Raw genomic sequence first — 22,672 nt, 5'->3', positions numbered from 1 at the left:
CACTGGGGATGTTCCCACAACCAACGTACATGCCCTTGACCGGTATCAAACATGGGACCCTTCAGTCCGCAGGCTGATGCTCTATTCACTGAGCCAAACCGGTTTCGGCGGTCTTCAGAATTTTTCCAAGGGATTGAAGTTCCAGTGGTTGGGAGTCAAAGTGTGGACTGTGTGACACAGCTGTAAACTCAAATTATTCCAAACCTGGGGTGTGGACTGTGAACCATTGCTTCTTGGTGCCAATGGCATCAGAGAGAATGGCAGAGCTGCCCTCGGGGTGGAAGGTACTGCTGGTGTAGGGTCCAGTGACCAGAAGTTGCACTGGAAACCCGCCCTTCTCCAGATCCTGGGCTTCTCATCTCATTCCTTGGGGTATCAAGGGGGGACGGGGGAGCCTTTGTTCTTTGCTTTGTTTCTGGGCCTTTATTCTGCAGACCGAGGGCTGGGGGGACAGGCAGGGGAGCAGAAGAAGCTAGCTGGGTTCATCCCGGGAGAGGAAAAATAAGGGTGAGAAATAATGACTGAGCTTGGGACGGGTTTGGCAGGCTTGGATGGACAGGAGCATCTGGCGCCACTATCTTATAAGGGATTGATAGAGTTAAAGAAGATTTCAGGGACTCTCTGTGCATTGGGTGTCATCTCCTGGCGCCCCTCCCCTGCAGCTGCCACCCTCCCCCATGCCCTGGTGTCGGTGAAGAAAACTGCAACAGAGACAGACACCCTTTTCTCCTGGATATGAACATATGTCTGAATGGGACACCATATGTAGAAGTGACTGCAGGCCCAGCTTTAGACATGTTAAACTCTTACACAGCTGGAGAGTGAGCTCTGGGTCTTTTTTTTTTTTTTTTTTTTTTTTTAAATGCTTTTACTGATTTTTAAAGTGAGAAGAAGGGGAGGGAGAAGGGAAGAGAGAGAAAAGTCAATGAGCCCTAGCTGGTTTGGCCTGTGGACTGAAGGGTCTGGGGTTTGATTCCAATCAAGGGCCCATTCCCAGGTTGCAGGCTTGATCCCCAATAGGGGTGTGCAGGAGGCAGTCGATCAATGATTCTCTCTCATCATTGATATTTCTATCTCTCCCCCACTCTCTGAAATCAATAAAAATATATTTAAAGAAAAAGAAAAATCAACGAGAAACATCAAATGGCTGTCTCCTGCACTCCCTCTACTGGTGACTGAGCACACAGGCATGTGTCCTGACCAGGAATTGAACCAGGTACCTCTTGGTTGATGGGTCGACACTCAATTACTGAGCCACACTGGCTGGGCTGGACTCTGGGTCTTGTTCATCATCTGCTCTGCCTCCTACCCCACAACCCAGCACTGGGCCAGCACCCCAAGAAATGCCCCGTGTTCGCTGGATACGATGGCGTAGGTCAAAGACAGGATGGGAGGTGGCAGTGGGGAGGGCCCTGTGAGTGTGGAATAGGAATTCCATCGGAGGCGATAGTGGTGAGGGAGAACCCAGAATGGCACGTGGAGTCTGGAGGAGAGGCAGCGGGGCGGGGTGCAGTGGTCTCAGCCAGGACAGCGGTTTTGTGGGCCTGATTGTCACTTGCACAATCTCACAGTCTCCCCTAGAATCTCCTTCCTAGAATCTCAAGGAAGGGGTGGGGGAGGAGGTGGTAAAGAGGGTGGACAACTTCTCAGATACATCTGATGGGTCCTGTGCCTCCTGCCCACCCCAACCTACCGTTAACACTCCTGGGGAAGACCCCTCCCGTCATCTGCAGACCTGGGTTTGAGTGCCGGCTCCACCCCTTGCAAGTCATGTGATCCTGGGCACTCTCTTAATGCCTCCTCGGTCTGTTTCCTCTTGCAAAGAGGGAGAGCATTTTTATTTACCTCCTGTGCGACTAAAGGGGATAATGCATGTGAAATGCCTGTCCGTTCTTCTGCACAACGAATAGCCACAGGCACTGCTTATCACCATCATTAGCAGCGTTTTGAGGAGAACTGGAAGCTTCTCGCCTTCCCAAAGGCAGAGGGAAAATGAAAAGACTTCAAGCCTTTCAGGCTGCAGAGAGGGGCGGGCTGGAGGGACGAGGGAGGAGGAAGGAGAGGTTGCGGGGAGGAGGGCTGAGGGGTGGCGGTGGGAGCCAGTGGGACTGGATGAATTGTTGGGCTTTTCCTGCCACCTAGTGGTCTCCTCTGGGATAGGCCACCCAGCTGTCCTCAGGTCTGGTGGTGATGGGTTGAGGCTGGGCTTACATGTATTCCTGAACACAGTCTCTCCTTCCTCTTCTGCGGACCCCCTTCAATGCCCTGGCCCTCGGGAGACGCTGGCCCGGGACACATCCTCCAGTGGCGCTGGTGTGTGGGACGTGTCCCCTCCCCCTGGTGGAGGGGCAGGGGAAGCCTTGGTTCTCGGCTCCCAGGCGGAGTGGGGACCCTCCCAGGCAGACACCCCAGGGGCTGTTGGAGGCCACCCTCACCCTTAAAAAGACCCCTAGACCAGCCACGTGCTGCTGATCACCGCATGGGCTTGATGACTGCTAATGGCATTCTTGCCCAGGGGGATGCCAGGGCCTCCTGGCACTGGGGCTCCAGGCCTGTCTCAGCGTCTGCCTTGGGTTGTAGGTAATTCTATAGATAGGCACTGTTCTGTGCAGGCCCTGGGTTAGGGTTGTCCGAGTCTTCCCCTCCCACCGTCTGCAGAGGATTTTGCTCTTCATATCAGGATGAGAGGAAGGAGGGACAGAGCGCCAACCCCAGGTCTGCTGCCGACGGGCCCAGCTGGGGCCCCTGAGGCAGCTCGGTGTCTGGGTCTCTCATCATCGCCATCCCCGAGGAGGCTGCTGGGATGATGTCTTGGTTGCATCATGTCCACTCCAGCTGGGACTTTTCGGGGAGGGGGTCTGAGCCTGGGGAGGGGCTTCAGGAGTAGGCCAGGACCCACGTGAAGGAGCCGCATATTGGGCTGGGAATTTAGGGCCAGGCCCCTCGTGTCTGCCCTGTGCCCACTGCCCTCCTCACCCTGGACACCCACTCTGCCTCCATGCCTTCAGCCGCAGCTGCAGCAGCCAGGATTGCATCATGCTCGGCTTTGTTTGCAGAGCAGCAGGTGGAGGAGTGAGGCCTGGTGCCCGCCACCCTCCTTCCCTCTCACCCCCTTCCATCCCTCCTGGGCACTCCTCCTCCTTCCTCCCTGCTCAGGCCCACGGCACCCCTGGCACCGTCTGCCTTACCCTGAGGCTGGCAGCTCCCTCCCCACCTTCGCCTGCTCCCAGGGAGCCCCGGGGGCTCCAGCTGCAGAGGCAGAGGGAAGGAGGCTGGGGGCTGGGATCAGCACAGGCTGGAACCCGCTCCCCATCTCTGTTCCCCACTCAGTTGAGGGCAGGTGCTTCCCCCAAAGGAACACCTGGTTGTAGGCAGGGTATGGCCCCCAAGGTATAGGGACAAGGTCAGAAATGATCACCTGCTAAACAAAAGCTAATAACAATCAGCATAAGGTGAATCAATTCAGCTTTCTGTAGAAAGTACTTCTAATGTGTACGTATGTGCTCGGTCAGAGGACCAGGCATTTGATATTCACACCTCATTTCATCTGGCATCAGCCCCGAGCGGCTGTGCTGTGATCAGTCCTGGTCTCTGGGTGAGGAAGCTGGCACGCATCTGTTTTGAATCTTGGCCTGTCTCCCTCCGGCATGACCTCAATGCTGTACTACCCTGCTGCCCCACTTTTTTTTTCTTCTTTTTTTTCCCCCCTAAAAGGTGGTTTTTGCCTAAAGATACTCATCACGAGACAAGACTGTCCTCTTTTAATTTTATGGAGGAAATGAAATAAGATACCTATCAAATGGCCTGGCCTGCGCCCTGCCTCCACCTCCCCTCCCCACTGCTGTCCCTCTGAGGTAAGGCTCTTGCTGATGGCTCCAGCCCAGGTGGGTGTAGAAAGAAAAGACAAAGATCAGGCGCTTTTGGGGGGGGGGGGTCCAGGCAGCCAGGGAAGACGGGGTGGGGGAGAGGGGGGGTTGCACATGCAGACCCTGCAGGCTGGGGCAGTGCAGCCGGCCTCTCCCGTTCACAGGGACTCTGCTGGTGATGTCCCTGCAGACCGGGGTGTGCTGACAAGCCAGCTTGGGGTTTGGCAGTCCAGCCACCATGACTCTGGCTGGCAGTAGTCTAGTCCTCAGGGAAGCTCAGCATCTTTGGGGACGGACAATTCTCAGCCTTGCAAAGCTCAACTCCAGGCCTTAGGAGCTGTTTCAGAACCCAGCACTGGCGGGCAGCGGCTGCCACCCAGGCCACCTCCTCCTCCTTTCCTTTTCCCGGTGGCTGCTCAGCTCTGAAAGAAACCCAGAGGGAAGCAGAGGGAAGCACAGAGCCTGCCTTCCACCACGAAGGGCACGCTTGCTGGCCGACATGCCTCCTTGTCTCTCTAGCCCGAGACTGACTCCGGCTCCGGCTGAAGGGACAAAGGGCCCCATTGACCCTTTAGCCTTATGACCCCACCCAAGTCTGTCCCTCCCCGCCCCAGGCAGCCAGCGGGTCATTCACTTGGGTAACAGACGGGGGCCACGGGGCTGCCGAGGGCATGGCAGGGAAGCCAGGAGGAGCTGCAGCTTGCCGGGCTGGGAAGGCTCAGAGTGCGTGGGCAGTGCCCACCAGATGCCTGAGAGGAGGGGTGGCCGGGGTGCAGGGCTGCCAGGCCTCCTGGCTGCAGTCCCAGGAGCAAAGCAGCCAATATCCCAAAGGGCCAGAGCATGGGGGGAGGGGGGGAAGGAGGGTCCAATCTCAGCCCCAGACTGAGCTGCCCGGGAGCTCAGGGCCTCCCCAGCCGGCATTCCTGCCTCCCTGCCCCCAGCACGCCCCCCACGCCCAGCCGATAAAGCCCCCTTTGTCCGGGCCACTGAGGATCTTCACTCCCATCTCAGCTTCCTGCCCCCTGCCCCCTCGTCCTCTGGTGCCTCAGGAAGAGGCCAGGGCACAGCGAGAAGTGGTGACACCCCCTTCATGCCAGCCGGGGCACCAGCCTAGAGGGGTTGGGCAGTCAGCCCCTGAGCACTGATGCCCACACCCCACCGCCTGCCTTGGGGCAGGTGAATTCCCACCCCTGTCCACTCGGGACTCCACCCTGCTGCCCTGGGCAGCATGCCCGCCTCTCACATGCCTGCTCATGTGATGCCCCCCTCCGTTTGGCCAGGCCCTGTCAGGGGCAGGACGGAGGACCAGTGGGCAGTCCGCAGCCAGGCCTGAAGGGGTGGGGGCTGCGAGGAGGAGGCCACCTGCCTGCCCTCCCCCAGGGTGGGTGGGTTCACAGCCCACAAGGCTCTCAGATGGCATCGGGGCTTCAGATGACCCTTCTCTGGTGGCGGACAAACAGGTCACCGTCCTGCTGGGCACATGCCCGGGGCATGCACATGTGGGTGGGCGGCAGGAATCTCCGTGCTGTCCCCACACCAGCCCGGGGCCTCGCTGCACATGTGGCCAGAGGCTGGACGTTGGCCACAGGGGGTGGCCCCTCCCCACCGGGTCCTTCCTTACAGGGCCACAGGGTCGGATCCCCACTCACCCTGCAGGGGGCCACGTGGTGCCTCCCGGTGTGCCAGGCCCTGTGGGTGTCTCTGGCCGGTGCTCAGGCAGCCCCTGAGGTGGGCATCCGCCTGGGAGCCGGTGTCCCGGGCCGCATGGGGTCAGCTCTGTCCTGAAGCCGCTGTGTGACCTGGGCAGCCCCCTGTGGCCCCGGTTCCATGGGGGCGGGGCCCTCTGATTCCCATAAGCCTCAGGAGCCAGGAGGGGGGCTTCCCGTGCAAGGTGCCTCCTCTAGGATAACAGCGCCCCCAGACAGGCACAACTGGGGGTGCTGGCAGGGATGAGCCTTGAATGTGGAGGAGTGTGTGTGTGCCTGAGAGTGAGTGTGTGTGTGTGCATTGTGTGTGGGTGTGAGTGTGTGTGTGCATTGTGTGTGCCTGTGAGTGAGTGTGTGTGTGCATTGTGTGTGCGTGTGATGGAGGGTGCGCGCGCGCATGTGAGCGGTGCCCCCGCCGCGTGTGGAGGCCGCGGGAGGCCGGGGGCGGAGCCTGCGGGCGGCGGGCGGGGGTCCGGGCGCTGACACCCCGGCTGCTCGGGCTCCGGCTCGGAGGTGCCGCGGGCCCTGGCGCATGGAGGGGCCGCCGCCCCCCGCGCCCCCCGGGGCCGGCGCCGCGCGATCGGCATAGCTGGCGGCATGGAGCAGGTGAGGGGCGCGGGGAGCAGGTGAGGGGCGCGGGGAGCAGGTGAGGGGCGCGGGGAGCAGGTGAGGGGCGCGGGGGGAGCTGGTGAGGGGCGCGGGGAGCAGGTGAGGGGCGCGGGGAGCAGGTGAGGGGCGCGGGGGGAGCTGGTGAGGGGCGCGGGGAGCAGGTGAGGGGCGCGGGGAGCAGGTGAGGGGCGCGGGGGGGGGGGAGGAGGAAGGAGGGAGCAGGGGTTGGGGCGCCGAAGGACACGGTGGGGTGAGCGCGCCCAGGGAGCATCGCAGCCGCCGCGGGAGGGGTGGGGACCCCGGGCGGGCGGAGCGAGGCTCTGCGGGAGGAACGGGGCTGGCTTGGTGTGTATAGACACACACACACACACACACACACACACACACACACACACACGATGTGCCGGAGGGAGCACCCCTGCCTCTCCTCACCCCCCCCCCATAAGGAAGCCCCCTCCCCACTCCCAGGGTCCCAGCCCCGCGTGGGTCCTGGGCCCCAGGGGCTGCGGGCTCTGCAGAAGGGAGGGGTGACAGGAGGCGGGGTGGCTCTCCCAGGCACACAGCTACCACCCTGGGGGACCCCAAGATACGCTGCCTCCTCTGCCCCCTTCACACCAGGGCCCTCAGCCCGGCTCCCCTCCTCTCCCAATCACAGCGGCCGCTGCTGGTCCTTCTTGGCAGCGAGGAGGTGGGCTGGGTGGGCTGGGCAGCCTCTCTCTATGCCCTCCCCTAAACAGCCCTGCACCCCGTTCTTCTCACACAGGCTCCATCAGAACGGGGCAGGTCAGAGCTTCCAGCCCGCCCTGCAGACCCGGGTGAGCGGGCTCTGTCCTGACTGACCTGCAGCCCCAGTTCCGTTTGGAGGGGCTGCTGGGGCTGCCTCGCTTCCCTCCTGACCCCCACGCTGTGCCCAAAGCCTGGGTGGGGCCTGGAGTGCGGTGTTTTCTGTTCCCCCGAGGGACCGCCTGGGAGAGCCGGGCTTGGGCACACTCTCAGGCCCTTGGGGGCTGTCTGCCTGCAGCAGTGGCCTGGGGCCTGGGCTCTGAAACCCCTCCACCCGCTTTAGACTGGGCCGGCCCCCTGCCTCTGGGCAGAGAGCGGGGCTCCTGGGCTGTCTGTGATGGGTGAGAAGGGGCATGAGGTGGGAGGAGGGAGAGGGGAGGGGGGAGGGGGAGCCAGGGCAGGCTGATCCTAAGTTGTGCATCGGAGAGGGGCCCTGGGAGGGAGGATGACGTGGCCTGGACATCTGCTTGGGGTTCCCGGTGAGGTTGGGTGGGCCTGTCTCCGGGGCTGGCCTGGTCTCCGGGCCTGCTTGGCATCTCGGTTGTTAATGTAATGGCCAGTGGCAGCTCCAGGAGCGCCAGGCCTGGCCGGGGGAAGGGACTCACCATGATCTGCTGCTGTCGTGACTGACTCCATCCTCAGCTCCACTCAGAGCTCAAACAGTATTGGAGGGGAGGGAGCTACTCCATGCTGCCCAAAGGCTCCACGTAAAAGAGTTAATTTAATAGGATGTGAAATCCGCCTCCATAACAGAAGGGGGGCTGGGGCCCACCAGTACCTCCTGCCTCCATCACCCTGACCGCGTCTCACTGGGTCAGAGCAGTCCCAGGTCACCTCCCTCAACCTTCTGTACTTCCTCTGGGGTCAGCTGCTCCCCCTTTTGGCGGACAGAGTCCATCTCCCCTGTTCCCCGGCATCATGGAGGGGAGGGGAGAGCGGGCTGGAGGGTCAGGGCCTTGGGCTCCCGCTCTGCCCTCTCTGGGTGCTGTGAGGCCCCTGCTGAGCGGCGGCTCCCAGGGTCCTGCCAGGCGTCCCAGGGCCCCTCCATGGGGAGCACAGCGGCCGGCCCGGCCCTCCACCCAAGGGGGATTCTGCTGATCGGCACAGCACCACCACGGAGGTGCCCAGGCTGATGCCAGTGCCTTAGGCAGCCCCAGCCCCGCCAGCCCCAACGGCATTGCCAGCGCGCTCTCTCTTTCTCTCTCTCTCTCTCTCTCTCTCTCTCTCTCTCTCTCTCTCTCTCTTGATGTGCCAGAAGCGGAGAGCGTGTGGGGAGCTTCTGAAACCAGAGCTGCTCCCCAGCACTGGGGAAGCGCCTATTTTAAGTTTCCCATGTGCTGAGCCTTCTTGTCAAGCAAAGAATCCTTTTATAGTGCAGAGCCGCCCTGATGCGTCTGTGTGGTATGTGCGGACTTTGGCATGTGGGGTTGCCTTAAAGGGGAGCATGCCTGGAATCTCGCACAGGGGCTGGAATTGCCCTGTGGGGTGTGTGGGGTGGATGTGGGCTTGGGCCCCCCCCCCCCGCCCCGTGGTCAGTGCCCTGCCTCTCTGTCCTCTCCTCCTCACGCCTCTCACTCACCCCCAGGGCTGGCTCCGGGCCAGACAGAGGCGAGGGGAGCAGCTGTCGGGGATTTCCAGAGCTTCCTGGGGGAGGTGGGGGCCCCCCTTCCCCTCCTCCTCTCACCCCTCCCCTCTATTCCTGTCCCTTCTCCTTCCCTTTCCTTCCTCGCCATTTCCCTCCTCTCCATTTCCCTCCTCTCCCCTCCCCTCCTCCTTTCTCCACCGGCCCCACTATGGAGAGGCGTGAGCAGGCCTGTCCCGTGTGCAGGGGTGTGCAGGCGCCAGGAGGGGGCGAGGCAGGGTCCGGGGAAGTGTAGAAAGCAGGGTCGGAGGTCATTTGCTGGACGAAGGAAAAAGCCCTCACACAGAACCATGGAATTTAGCATCTTGGAGCCGGAGGGGGCACCTGGCCTTGCTTGGTGGAGGGAGGGCATGCCAGCAGAAGGAGGAAGAGCTCAGCAGGAGGCGTGAGCACGCTGCTTCTCCCCCGGACCCGGCCCTGCCTTTAGGGAACGGGACAAACAGGAGCTCCCGGGAGCTGTCAGGGGCAGCACGTGAACTCCTGTTTGTAAAGAGCTCGGCACCTGGCAGGTACTCAACACATTTCAATGCCTCTCCCCTCCACCTCGGAGTTTTCAAGCTCCTGCGAGGTGAGGTCATGGTCCTTATACGTCATCTGTCACCCTCCCACACTCCCTCCCACACATTCCAGCCCCCGGCTCTCCCATGGCCAGGCGGCTGCAGGGCTGAGACCCCGGCCACAGCCACGTCTCCCTGACCCCCCCAATGACACAGGGTCCCCGACAGGGTGCCCCTGAGGGGCTGCCAGGTGACAGTGGCAGGGCCGGGGCATCTGCCCTGACCCAGGCTTCTCCGGGTGGGTGGCTGGCCTGCCCTGTGCCAGCCCAGAGGAGCCGAAGCCTGTGGCTCCCACCCCAGCCAGCTGTCCGGAGGCCGCTGGGCTGGGGTCCCCATTCCTTGGCCGGTAGCCAGTGCACCTTGGTCCCAGCCTGGGGGGTTTTGCGGTGGGTTTCTGCTGACCCACATTCCTCAGGGAGCTGGAAGCAGGGATGAGGGTGGGGACTGGCCACACCCTATGCCATCACAGGTGCCCAGTGAGGTTCGCTCTGGGAGGCCTGGAGCTTCTTCCAGAGCCTGGGTCCCCCCGCGCCACCCCCCCCCCCCCACCTCTCAGTCTTCAGGCCTCCTTCCTCTGCCACTTGCCAGTTGAGAGCCTTCATGGTCTAGGTCAAACACTGCCCCCCAACCCTCTCAGTATGGAGGCTCCCGCTGGTTGTTTTGTTTTTAAATATATATATATTTTATTGATTTTTTACCAAGTGGGAAGGGAGAGGGATACAGAGTTAGAAACATCGATGAAAGAGAAACATCGATCAGCTGCTTCCTGCACACCCCCTACTGGGGATGTGCCCACAACCCAGGTATATGCCCTTGACCGGAATCGAACCTGGGACCTTTCAGTCCACAGACCGACGCTCTATCCACTGAGCCAAACCGCTTAGGGCTCCCGCTTGTTTTGAACGAGGCTCTGCTCAGACCACCCTCACACCATCGTCCCGGCCACTGTTTTCTGTGTCTGCTGCCCTTTCCTGGAATCCGAGCTCCTTGCAGGGAGGCAGGTCCACGGTTCAGTGAGCTGTGCCCACCACCCCACAGCCATTTGCATACAGTCAATGCTCGACAAATGCTGTTGTTGTTGATCCTCACCTGAGGATATTTTCCCACTTATTTTTAGACAGAGTGGAAGGGAGAGGGAGAGACAGAGAGAAACAGCATCATGAGAGAGACACATCGATTGGTTGCTCCTACATGCATCCCAACCAGGGCTTAGGGAACCTGCAACTGAGGCAGCTGCCCTGACCAGAATCGAATCTGGGACCCTCCAGTCCAGGGGTCCTCAAACTTTTTAAAGTGGGGGCCAGATCACGGTCCCTCAGAGAGCTGGAGGGCCGGACTATATGAACTACTAATTCCTACTGTAACACCTCGGCTGCGCTCACTGCCCAAAAAACCTGGCAGGCCGGATCAGACTCCTCTGCGGGCCGCATGTGGCCCGCGGGCCGTAGTTTGAAGACCCCTGCTCCAGTCCATGGGCTGACACTCTATCCATTGAGCCACACTGGCGAGGGCAAATGTTTTGTTTACTTGAATGAACTGAGCCGCCCCTTGCTTTGGAGAGGAACATCTAGGTGAGGCTGGGCTGCTTTGGGGGGACACGCAGAGACTGGGTGGCTGAAAGCCGGAGACACAAGCATTCCCCGTTAGTCCTGCCTTCTTGCCCTTCTCCACAAGGGGGTGCTCTTTTACCTCCCGTGGAAGGGCCAAGCGCTGTGGCCAGGTTTACGGCCACCTGTCCTGTCACCTGCCTCTCCGCATTGCTCTTCCTTTTCAGCTCAGAGCTTGCTTCGAACCCCTATCAGATTGCAGGCAGGCGGAAAAGGCCTCGGTCTTACAGAGCGGGAATCCGAGGTCCAGAGGAAGTTCTTTTCTTCAAAGACTTACAGCTGCCAGGCGGGCAGGATGGGGGCCTGACCCCAGGTCTTGGGGCTCAGTGCTCCTCGAGGACACCATATAGCACCTTGCTGGCTCCTGGGCCAAGCCTGGTCCTGACCCTGGGTGGTCTGCTCTGGGGACTCCCTGACCTTCCCCCCTGCTGCCCTTCCAGCCCGGCCTGGCCCTGGCAAGATGTGTAGGTTCTCTTCCCTCCTCTCCATCCATCACCCCCTCAGGCTGTCTCTCAAGTGCCTGCTCCAGTCTCCAGTACCCACATGGAAACGTGCCCACCCATGGCTCACCTGTGCCACCCCCTCCTCCCTCCCACCCTTTCCTGTGCGTTCTCTTAGCAGGTAGGATTTCATGACCTCACCCCTGAAGCTCTCCCTCACAGCACCACCTGGCTGCTGCCCCCACCGCACCCTGAGCGCCCTCTCTGCCCAACACCGTGCCACTTCCTCCGGCTGCTCAGGCTTCCTGGCCGCCTCTTCCTCCCTTACTGCCACGAAGGGTGGGTGCTCCTAGGGTCCTGCCCCACGTCTGGTCTCCTCTCTGCTTTGTCCCGGGGAAATCTGAACCGCACTCCTGGTCTGCCAGTGACTCAGAGCCGTGTCTCCCACACAGGCCTCCCTTCAGGGAGATGCATGCAGGGTTTAAGCTGCCAACCACTTCGCCACACAGTCTTAGGGTTAAGTCTGTGGACTCTGGAGCCCGAATGCCTGGGTTCAAATCCCAAGTGGTCTTGGGTAAGATATTCGAGCTCTCTGGGCCTCAGTTTCCTTATCCATAAAATGAGGATTATAATATCTATTTCACAGCCCCTTTGTAGGGCTAAATTTGAATAATGCATACAGAAGAGTTAGCATAGGGCTGTGGTCGGCAAACTGCAGCTCGTGAGCCACATGCGGCTCTTTGGCCCCTTGAGTGTGGCTCTTCCACAGAATACCACGGCCTGGGCGAGTCTGTTTTGAAGAAGTGGTGTTAGAAGAAGTTTAAGTTTAAAAAATGTGGCTCTCAAAAGAAATTTCAATCGTTGTACTGTTGATATTTGGTTCTGTTAACTAATGAGTTTGCCGACCACTGGCATAGGCCATGCCTCCTCTCCCTGAGAAGTCTTGAAACAGAAACTTTGGGGTTGTTCTAGACTCTTCTATTTCCTTCCTCCACCACCCAGTTGGTCACCCAGTCCCAGGGCCTCTGATGTTTATTGCTCCATGCTCTGGTGCGATGCCCCACCTCCTGGCAGCTCCCACCTCCCAACCCCCCATCCCGCCCCACCTCCAACCTACCCCCAACATCAAGCCACAAACATGGCACATCTTCTCTTGAATCCCTGCTCCAGGCCGGGCTAAAGTCTGAGTGCCTCAGGCCCAGTCACTCCAGGGTCATATCCCACCGGTGTTTCCTTCCTCATCCCTCCACGCTTCCTGTCCACACACCCTCTGCTTGGCTCCGGCCACACCCACACCCTAGTCCACACCCTCCTGCTTCCCTGCCTTTGTCCACGATAGTCCTCCCTGGAGTGCTCCCCCCATTCCCATCCCGCCCACACCCCATCCAGGAGCCCGTAACAACGCAAGGCCACCTCCTTCTGGGATCCTTCCTCTGCTCCTCCAGCCTCGCCTCCTCCTCTTCTGGGGTCTCACCCTGGAGTCAGGGGGGGGTGGTGAGACCCAGCCCCTCACGGGGAGGAGCAAGGCTTGTCTCTAGATCCCCAAGGGGCCACCCCACCCCCCATTTCCTCCTGTGTCAGCTCCTCACACACATGTGTGAATGGAGAAAGGTGACCGGACTGGGAGGGGAGTTTAGGAGGAGTAAAGGGAAGATCCTGGGCTTTCCTGCCTGAAACCCCAGGAGGAGAGTGTGCGGGGAAGAGGGTGGCTTTGGGGGTGGATGGTGGGATGCAGGGAGTGGGGTGCGGGAGTCAGGGACCGGGAGCCGGGGGGCGGGGGGGGGGATGGGAGGAAGAGGTCCTAGAGAAGGTGGACGGGGGAGGGCCGGGACAGGATGGGGGTGCGGGTCAAGGTGCAGGAAGAGGTGGGAAGGGCAGCAGGGTGGGGGCAGAGCAGGCTTTCTGGGAAGTGGGGGAGGTGAGTGCCTTGCATTGTGGAGGGAGAAACCGCCTGCCGGCCAGTGTGAGCTCATTTCCTCTCCCGCCTCCTGCAGTGTCTGAGGGTATCGGCTCTGGAAAAAGTGAGCCGGGGCACCCCAGGGACCATCGCTCTCCTCTCCTCCCCCACAGCCTCCGCTCAGTCTGCATCTCCGATGCCAGGGATCCCCCCCTTACAGACACCCATGTGTTTTGAGAGGAAAGGACCCCTCAGCCAGGGTGGCAGTAAGCTTTGGACCACTGGAGCTACGAGGCAGAAAGAATCAGAAACAGGAACCCGGTTGAAGATGAAGCAAAATAATAATAATAATAATAATAATAATAATAATAAATAAAAATAGTGTGATGGATCACAGTTACCCTGTTTCCCTGAAAATAAGACAGTGTCTTATATTAATTTTTGCTCCCAAAGATGCGCTAGGACTTATTTTCAGGGGATGTCTTATTTTTCCATGAAGAAGAATACGGTACACATATATTGTTAAATGAAAATAAAGGAAATTTATTACCTGTACACGGTACGATAGTACGGTAGTTGTCAACACAAACCAGACAAACTGTGAATCCTACAGTGTCAAGAATGTACTCATTTATTCAATGACAATCATGTCATCATCTTCTGGAACATCATCATAACAATCCAATTCCTGAATTTCCTGGTGAATTTCTTGTGACTCCATTTCTTTCAGAATCAGTGGACCAAATCTCTCATGTTTAGCCTAGGGGGGCCTTATTTTCGGGGGGATGCCTTATATTTCACTCAGAAGGAAACCTGTAAGTAGGTCTTATTTTCGGAGGATGTCTTATTTTCGGGGAAACCCGGGTAGATAGTAGGAAGGACTCTCAGGAGAGGGGAGGATAATTCTGGCTGCACATGACCTTGATGAAGAGGGGTGGGGAAAGAAGAGGCGTCATTTCTGCCCCTCTGTCATTACAAGAGCACCAATTCCATCGACTTCCAGGGGATTTAACATAAATTTAATGAAACATAAGATTTAAAAGCAAGTCAGTATCTCCGTCCTCAGGGTCACAGGAGTCGGGATGGCCATGACCCCTGTCAGAGGTGAGGGGGCGGGGGCTTGGGCCTGGCCGGCTCTCAGGAGTCCGGGTGGCAGTTGTATGAGGTCTTGCCCCAGAAGGAGTGGGTGATTCCAAAGGATACAGAGTCGGCCTTCCCGCTTCCCTGGCCTGCCTTATCCACATCACACTCCTGCTTGCCTGTGGCCTCTCCCTTCCTTTCTCCATAATCTGCAAACGGCAAGAAGGCTTGGGAGAGAGGTAGGCATGGGCTGTAGGAAAGGGGAGGTAGGAAGGAGGTTAGATAGCAGAGAACACTGCCCCTCAGAAATGAGGGACCGAGGGACTGAGCCTCCCGGCCCGGCCAGAGGGTCTGCTTGGGGACAGAAAGGTGAGGGACTGGCTCTTTGGGCCCAGCTCAGAGTGAAGCAGGGCTGCTTGTGCCTGGAGGCCCGAGGGGTCTGGCTCTCACTGCGGCCTGCTGTGGGGAAGGCCTCTGAGCGGCCGGGAGGCCTGAGCCACCGGCCGGCTGGGTGGGCGCCCAGAGGGCTGGGGCGCCTGGCAGCCTCTCTCCTCCAGCCTCCGTTCCGGCCTCGGGAAGGGCCTGGGCCCAGACTCGGCCTTGGGAGGGGGGTGTTCAGCTGAGGGGAGCAGGTCCCCCTCCTCCCAAACCCTCGCCCACTTGGGCATCACCGTCTCTGCCCTGGTCTCCGCTTCCTTGAGTCTCAGGATGGAACGTTCCCTAAGCTTCTTTCTGTCTTTCCCTCTCCTCTGTCCCAAGTCTTCCATCGCCGTCTCCGACTTTCCTGGCCTCGCTCACGCTTTCTGTGTCTCTGTCTCTGCCTCTGTCCAGCTGCGTCTCTCTCTACCTCCCTTTCCCTTCCTGCCTCCCTCACTCCCGCTCCGCCGGCCAGTTTGTGCCCTGGGCCTCTCTCCCGGGCCGGCCCGGATCGCCGTCTGTTTGGGCCGGTCCCCGGGAGGGCTGGCCCGGACGGTCTCCCCGGGACCACCTCTGGGGCCCAGGCCGTGCTCTGCCCTCCATCCAGCCCCGCTGCCCCCGGCGCCCCGCGGGAGGCGGCGCGTGCGCCCCGTCGGGAGCTGGTGGGGGGGGCGGGGGCGGGGCTCAGAGCGGCCCCGCCCCCGGGTCCCGGCCGCGCGCCCCCCACAGCGGCCGGGCCGCAGAGCCGCCGCTGCCGCCCGATGAATGGAGTCGCCTTCTGCCTGGTCGGGATCCCGCCGCGCCCGGAGCCCCGGCCCCCCCAGGTGAGGCGCGGGGCCGGGGCGGGGGGTGGCCCGGGGGCTGCCGGGCGCTGGCGGGGGGCCCGGGGCGCGGCGCCCCTGCTCGGCGGGCACAACCCGGGCGCGGGGCGCGGGGCGCGGGGCGCGGGCACGGCGGGCACGGCCGGCGGGGGACCGGGACGGGGGGAGGGAAGGGGGGGACGCGGCAGGGGGACCGGGGGGCTGGACAGAGTTGCCCGGGCAGGAGGTCGGGAAGGGGACGGTAGGCCGGGGCCGGGCTCCGGGGCTGCCAGGGCAGGGGGCAGGGGGCAGGGGGCACGGGCGGGGCGGCGGTGCCCGGACCCCGGCGGCGGGCCAGGGGGCGGGCGGCCCGCGCCTTTTGTCCGGTTTCCCAGGCGGGGCGCCGCCGCCGCTTCCTCCGCCGAGTTTTCGTTTTCCGTTGGCGAGGCCCCGGCGCAGCTGGAGGAGGGGGGGGGGGAGTTCCCGGAGCGGGACGCCTGGTCGCGGCGGCCGGACGCCCCCTCCCGCGCCGCACTCGCCCCCCGGGGCCCCGGGGAGGAGACCCGGGTTCGGGACCCCGGGCCGCGGGCGCGGCTGCTCCCGGCGCCCCCCGGACCGGCTGTGGGTGGGTCCCCGCGGGGCCGGTTACCCAGCGCCGGCCGCTCTGCTCGGGTCCTTTCATCCGCCAGCTGCGGAGGCCGGGAGGGGCCGGTCCAGCCCCCGCGGCTGAGCCCGGCCGCCCGGTCCCAGAGCTCCGGACAGGCCCTCCTCCCCTTCCCCAGCTCCAGGGCTGGACTGTCAGGCCAGGCGGCCCCCGCGGGGAAAAGAAGTTCCCTGGGGGTCTAGGTTGGGGTCAGGGTCTGGGCTGAGGCCTCCTCCGCTGTTGACGGGGCCGGAGGAAGTGGGGGTGCGCCTCCCAGAGTTGGAGCTGGGGGTCTAGCGCTTTGCAAACTCCGGACTGCTGAGTGTGTCTGCGGAGCTGGAGGGACGCGTGCCCCCTTCCCCCGGACTCCCCCTCCGCCGCTCAGCCAGAGTGCTCCTCATTACAAACTTGAAATTCAGGATGGACAGGGGGTGGGGGTGGAGGTCATTAAGCCTGAGTCTCTTGGATTACACACACACCCCCCCCCCCACACACACCACCACATGCTTCATCTCCAGTCCTCTACCATCTCACCCCCACCTTCTCCTGTGGCCTGGCCCGGGGTCCTCCCCTCTGCCAGGGCCACAGGCCCCTTCCCAAAAGGGGCCGCGCTCTCGCTGAGATGCTGTGCTCATCGGCATTCGATGTGACGTCATCTCACCTCCAAACGTAACTCAAAGGCCCCAACCTCAGCCTCTTCCACTTGCTCACATGGTGGTTGAGTCCACCCCCCAAGGGGCTAGGAGTTTCCGGTTTCTGCACTCCAGTCTCTCTCTCTCTCTCTCTCTCTCTCTCTCTCTCTCTCTCAGAAAGGAAGGGAGAGGGAGATGGAAACATCAATGATGAAAGAGAATCATTGATTGACTGCCTCCTGCATGGCCCCTACTGGAGATTGAGCCCACAAACTGGCATGTGCCCTTGACTGGAACCCAGAACCTTTCAGTCTACAGGTCGATGCTCTACCTACTGAGCCAAACCAGCTAGGGCTCCCCAGTCTGAGAGCTTTTGGAGGAGGGCGCTATCGGGAAGGTGGCTTTAGGACACCATGGGGAATGGGGCAGGCTTTTGAAGATCCCAGTCCAAGAGAGAGGGCCTGGGCCTGGGGACAAGGCCCTGGGTCTGGGCAGCCTGGGTGTCGTCGGTGGGCCCCCTCCCCAGGCTGACCCTGAGCTCATGGGAAAAGGGAGCAGGAGGCCGGTCCGGTCCTCCTGGGGTGCAGCATTTTTGGCGTGAATGGGAGTGGGGGCGAGGGAGGGTGCGGGTACAGAACAGGGCAGTGCAGGAATGGGCAGAGGCACGTATTGCTTCATCCTTCATTTCAGGGATTCTTAGAGGGATCCCCTGGTGGGTGTGCTTAAGAGAGTCCAGAGGAGGAGAATGGAGTAAGGTACAGCAGGAGGGATTGCAGTTAGCTCTTGGGGAGAACTTCCAGGGAAAGGCTTACGCGCTGCAGGTCCCAGGCCGGCCTGGGGCATCATGCAGGGAGCTCTCCTCCCTCACAGCGGCTCTGGTAGATTCCGACGGCGCTGGGTTCCAGTGCAGAAATACAGACGGTTCACAGGGGATCAGTTATAGTCAGATGAGCATATACATTAGTGCCCGCCCAAATGTGTTTTTAAGGAGGGGGAGTTTCCTTAATAGTACAGCTGGTAGCTAAGACATGGGGAGCAGTTACTCTGGGCCAGCGTTTATATAAATGGCCTCTTTTATTTTTGCAACACAACCACGAGGTGCGGGCTCCATCATTCCCATTTCACAGCGGAGGGCACTGAGGCACAGAGAGCCTATAGCGTGAACAAAATCACATCGCTCACAGGTGGCGGAGCCAGGGTGGGGTCCGGCAATCCGGCCGGAGTCCCTCTTCTCCCCCTGCTGTTCCTCGACTCAGGACCTGCCTTGTCCTGGTGTCATTCGCACCCCAAAGCCGGGTCCATCTTGGACACAACCCAAGGCAGCCTCTTGGAGCTTGGTTGTTTTTCTTTCAGGCGGGGCAGGGATGGGCGCAAGAGGCCTCAGGGTGGCGAGGGCTCAGGTGTCCATGGTTGGTGGGTGGGGAATCGGCTCGTTTACCCCTCCAACTCCCGGGCCCCCTGCCAGCCCAGAGCACTCGGTCACAGTTCGGTTCATTGGCGTTTTCCTGGCCTGTTGGTTCAAAGGTGAGACATTGGCTTGGTCAGGGGTTTGGATAAAGCCTGGGCTTAGTTACCCCGCTCTCCCTCCCTCCCCAGAGAGAGCCATGAATAGGGCCTGTGGGAGCTGGCTCTGCCTTTCCCCTCGTGCCCCCACCCCTCCCAACAACCCGCCTTTAGATCCAGGCCCCCCTGTTCCACTTGAAATGGTGCCAGCTCATCAGTAGGGCAGTGCCAGTTCGTGCCAGGCAGGCATCTTCTCCCCACTGCCTCGGTGGGACAGTAGGCTGGGGTGGCCCTGGGACTGGACTCGGGGGCGAGTTTAAAGCCCTGTGGGGAGGGAGCATGTTCATCAGCTGTCAGTGTGGGTCAGGACCAGAGGGGTCTTCTCTTTTTAAAAAAATATATTTTATTGATTCTTTACAGAGAGGAAGGGAGAGGGAGAGAGAGTTAGAAACATCAATGAGAGAGAAACATCGATCAGCTGCCTCCTGCGCATCCCCTACCTACCGGGATGTGCCTGCAACCAAGATACATGCCCTTGACCGGAATCGAACCTGGGACCCTTGAGTCCACAGGCCGACGCTCTACCCACTGAGCCAAACCGGTCAGGACCAGAGGGGTCTTCTTGTCTCAGTGGGGAAACTGAGGTAGAGAGTGCCCAATGGCAGGCGGCCTGTGAGTGGTGGACACGGACCCAGGTGCTCTGATTGCCCGGCCCCCAGGCCGTGCCTCCCCACGCACCGTTGGTTCTGTCCCTCGTGCCCCCCTCAGTGCGGGGTTCTGGGTCTGGGCCCAGGAGGGAGCAGGGGGGGCGGAGAGGAGCACGGACGAGTGGACAATGTGTCCTGTTCATCGCTGTGTCCCTCGTGGCCAGCACAGTGCCTGGCACAGAGCGGCTCCCATAAATGTTTGTGAAGTGCCAGGGAGCAGCCTGTCTCTCCCCCCGCTACCCCTTAGCCTCCCAGGGTACACCGGGCCTCGCTCTGCCCCGGGCATTGTGACATGCCGTCTACAAGTCAGTCTCCCCGACCAGACTGGCGTTATTTGAGGGCCAGAAAAACAATAATAGCAACTACTTCTGAAGTGCTTACCACTCTGGGTAGTAGGTGCATTATCATCATCCCATTTGACAGGCAAAGACATTGGCACAAAAAGATTACATGGCTTCCTCATGCCACACAGCTGGTGGCAGGGCTAAGGAGTCGACCCTGCTCTTAACCTCATTCCAGGCAGGCCCAGAGGTGTCCTGTTTATCTTGGTAGCCACAGAGCCTGGCACGCAGTGCTGTTTGTTGACTGACCCAATGACTGACAAGAGTGTGGAAGAACCTCAGAATTTGATCATCTAACCCCGTGGTCGGCAAACTGCGGCTCATGAGCCACATGCAGCTCCTTGGCCCCTTGAGTATGGCTCTTTCATAGAAACCACAGCCTGGGCGAGTCTATTTTGAAGAAATGGCATTAGAAGAAGTTTAAGTTTAAAAAAATTGGCTCTCAGGAGAAATCTCAGTCGTTGTGCTGTTGACATTTGGCTCTGTGGACTAATGAGTGTGCCGGCCACAGATCTAACCCTGTGGAAGTGGCCGGGATTGGTGTCTTGGGACGGCAGCCGAGAAGTGCATTACCGTGTTCTCTGCGCCAGGAGTGCCTGAGCCAAACCTGGAAAGAAAGGGAGACTCACCCACACCCGGTCACGAGTGCCTTCCACTGCTTCGCAGGGGCCACTGGGGGCCCCCCGTCCTCGGGCTTCTCTCTCGCCCTCCCTTCTCCCAGAATTCCACGGGGACAGTGCTGGGCAGCGGGCACACGGGAAAGGTCTACAGACTGGACTGAAGAGGCCTGTTCCTTTTTCCATCTCTCCGGCCCTGACACGTTCAGCTTCATAGCTGGAGGGCCCACGCGTGTTTGGTTTGGGGCAGGGCCGGTCATGGACACCAGTTCTCCCCGCCTCACAGGAAGGGGTGCTGGATTTCCAGTCCTAAGCCCTAAGATGGCAGGGTCATCTCCTCCACCTGCTCAGACCTGTGTGCTTCCCCTCTGACTCCCCCTGCTCCCCATGTGCTGGTTTGAATGAACATCAGACTCCATCACTTCATGTACTGACAAAGGCTGGTGGGGGAGCTGGACCGGCAAAAAGAAGACTCCGAATGGGGTGTGGTCTGCCCCGCATGGGGCCTGGGCACGCTGGGAGGAGGTGGGCTGAGTGCCTGGGCCCTGACTTCAGCCTTGCCGAAGTTCAAATTTCAGCCCTACCCCTTGTTCACTGTGTGACCTTGGCCACGCTCATTGTTTTGGGCCTCAGTTTTCTTGTCCCTGGAATAATTCCTCCAAAATTGTTTTGGATTAAATGAGGTAATAGCGGTAAAGTGGCTGACATCTGTAATCTGCGCTCATAGTAACAACTGTGATTAAACAAACAACCATCAATGGATGGAAATGAGAACAACACGCTTTGGGCTCAGTAAAGGGAGCCCTCTATGGTCTGAGTAATCTGAAGACGAAATGAGCTGCCCCTGGAGGTGACAAGGGCCCCAGTCGGAGGAGGTGAGCAAGCCCCGGCTGGACCAGAGAGAATCCAGGCACTGGGTGAGATGTTGCCTCAGAGAACCTGACGGGCTCTGCTTTGGGATTAGCGCCGTGTGGTAGGAAATTGGGGACTGGAGAGAGAAATGAGAGGTTCGCTGCTGTGCTGGGAGGTTCCTCCAAGGACCGGGAGTCCTGGAAGACTTCCTGGAGAAGGCGGCCTGTGAGCATGGACATGGTTCTGATGGGTGGGAGGCCCTTGCAGGCCTGCAAAGGGCTTGGTGGTTGAGGGGGCCTCACGGTTGAGGCCCCAGGACCCTAGTCCTGAAGTCGGCCCCAAGGCTGCCTCCACATTCTGGCTACTCAATGGGGCGGGAGTTTGGTGGTGGTGGTGGTGGTGGTGGTGGTGGTGGTGGTGGTGGTCGTGAGGGAGCTGGGAGCTCCCTGTCTCCCCCAACCCCTAATGCCCAGTCTCTCTTGGAGGAGGGACCAGGGCTACTCCCAGTGGCAAAGAGCAAGGGCCTGCAAGGAGCGGAACTGGGGAAAGAAAGACTTCTTATGCCCACTGCGTTTGGGGGCGTCTGGGGGTCGGAGGAACAGTGGAGCCTTTGTCCCCAGCCGCCGGGAATCTGGCCGAGGAGCCAGCCCTGGGTCTGGCTGGGCTCTCCCTGGCAGGTCCTCTTTGAAGTGACCCTTTCAAAGCTCAGCCTGAACCCCTGGGTGGAGAGACAGCTTGGGGCGGGGTGCAGGGAGGACAGATCTGCCAGCCAAGGATGGAAGCAGAGGCAGTGTCTGTGGGCAGCCTGCGGGAGGTGTGTGGGCTGGAGGAATGCGGCCAGGCTGGGGGCACTGGTAGGAGCCTGCTGGGAGGATGACTGACCCAGGGTCTTGGCCTCCAAGTGGGAGGTCAATATCGGGAAGGGCAGAGTTCATTTTGGCCCTGATAAAGGTTCCTTTGGCTCCTATCATAATTTCTGTCTGATTCTGGGTTCCTAAATTCATAGCTTCTCTGTCTTTTAATATTTTATTGAGTTTTTACAGAGAGGAAGGGAGAGGGAGAGAGTTAGAAACATCGATGAGGTAGAAACATCAATCATCTGCCTCCTGCACACCCCCTACTGGTGATGCGCCCCCAACCAAGGTGCATGCTCTTGACCAGAATCGAACCTGGGACCCTTCAGTCCACAGGCTGACGCTCTATCCACTGAGCAAACCGGTCAGGGCCTTTATCTTTTTTTAATTTCCTAAAAGACTGTGAGAGTTCCTTGGGGAGGATGGGGGTGGGGGATGGGGGTGGATGTGGGGCTTAGCCTTGGTAGGAGAATGGGGTAGAGAGCTGGGTCATCAGAGCTTTTCCTGCCCCTGAGAGCCCCCAAAAGGCTGACAGGGCGGGCTGAAGTGGAGACTCCCACCCTCCACCACAGAGATTCCATATCTGGATTGTTCTCCAAAAGAGGGAGAGGGGCAGCGGGGGAGGGGGGAGGGGGGGTGAGAGAGGAGTTTCCTAAGAGGAAACAGCTTCAAAAGTTTCAGCTGGTGTCCTGGCTGGTTCTGCTCAGTGGATAGAGAGTGTCAGCCTGTGGACAGAAGGGTCAGCCAGTCAAGGGCACATGCCCAGGTTGCAGGCTCCATCCCCAGTGTGGGGCATGCAGTAGGCAGCAGATCTATGATTCTCTCTCATCATTGATGTTTCTGTCTCTCTCCCTCTCCCTTCCTCTCTGAAATCAATAAAAATAAGTTTTTAAAAAAAGTTTCAACTGGAGATAGGCCACCCCTACCTCCCTTCCTCTCCGTTGACTCATGGGGAAACTGAGGCCCAGAGACAGAGGCAGAGGGCGAGGGCGAGGTGAAGCGGGAGGAAGAGGAGGATGGGAGCCAGCTGAGAAGGGAGCACGTCCAGGGGCAGTGGAGAGTCCCCAGTCTCCTGGGACCCCTGTGATTCCGTGGAAGGAGGGCGGGAGGAGTGGGTTT

The 22,672-nt window shown here is 60.2% G+C and overlaps 1 protein-coding gene across 3 annotated transcripts in view; it reads left to right on the top strand.

Annotated features, from left to right (window-relative positions):
* The first annotated feature begins 15,318 nt into the window (after positions 1-15,318).
* ARHGAP23 (Rho GTPase activating protein 23) overlaps positions 15,319-22,672 on the top strand; it is a 63,336-nt gene continuing 55,982 nt past the window's right edge. For all 3 annotated transcript variants that reach the window (XM_084862177.1, XM_084862179.1, XM_084862176.1), the window contains exon 1: positions 15,319-15,428. In XM_084862177.1, coding sequence (XP_084718303.1) covers positions 15,366-15,428 — 63 coding nt within the window. In that variant the 5' untranslated portion in view covers positions 15,319-15,365. The remainder of the gene's footprint in view (positions 15,429-22,672) is intronic.

Source organism: Pipistrellus hanaki, assembly GCF_964339955.1.
Source record: "Pipistrellus hanaki genome assembly, chromosome: 16".
Classification (NCBI taxonomy): Eukaryota; Metazoa; Chordata; class Mammalia; order Chiroptera; family Vespertilionidae; genus Pipistrellus; species Pipistrellus hanaki.
The sequence above is the reverse complement of the archived record's forward strand: the minus strand, read 5'-3'. Positions and strand labels throughout refer to the sequence as shown.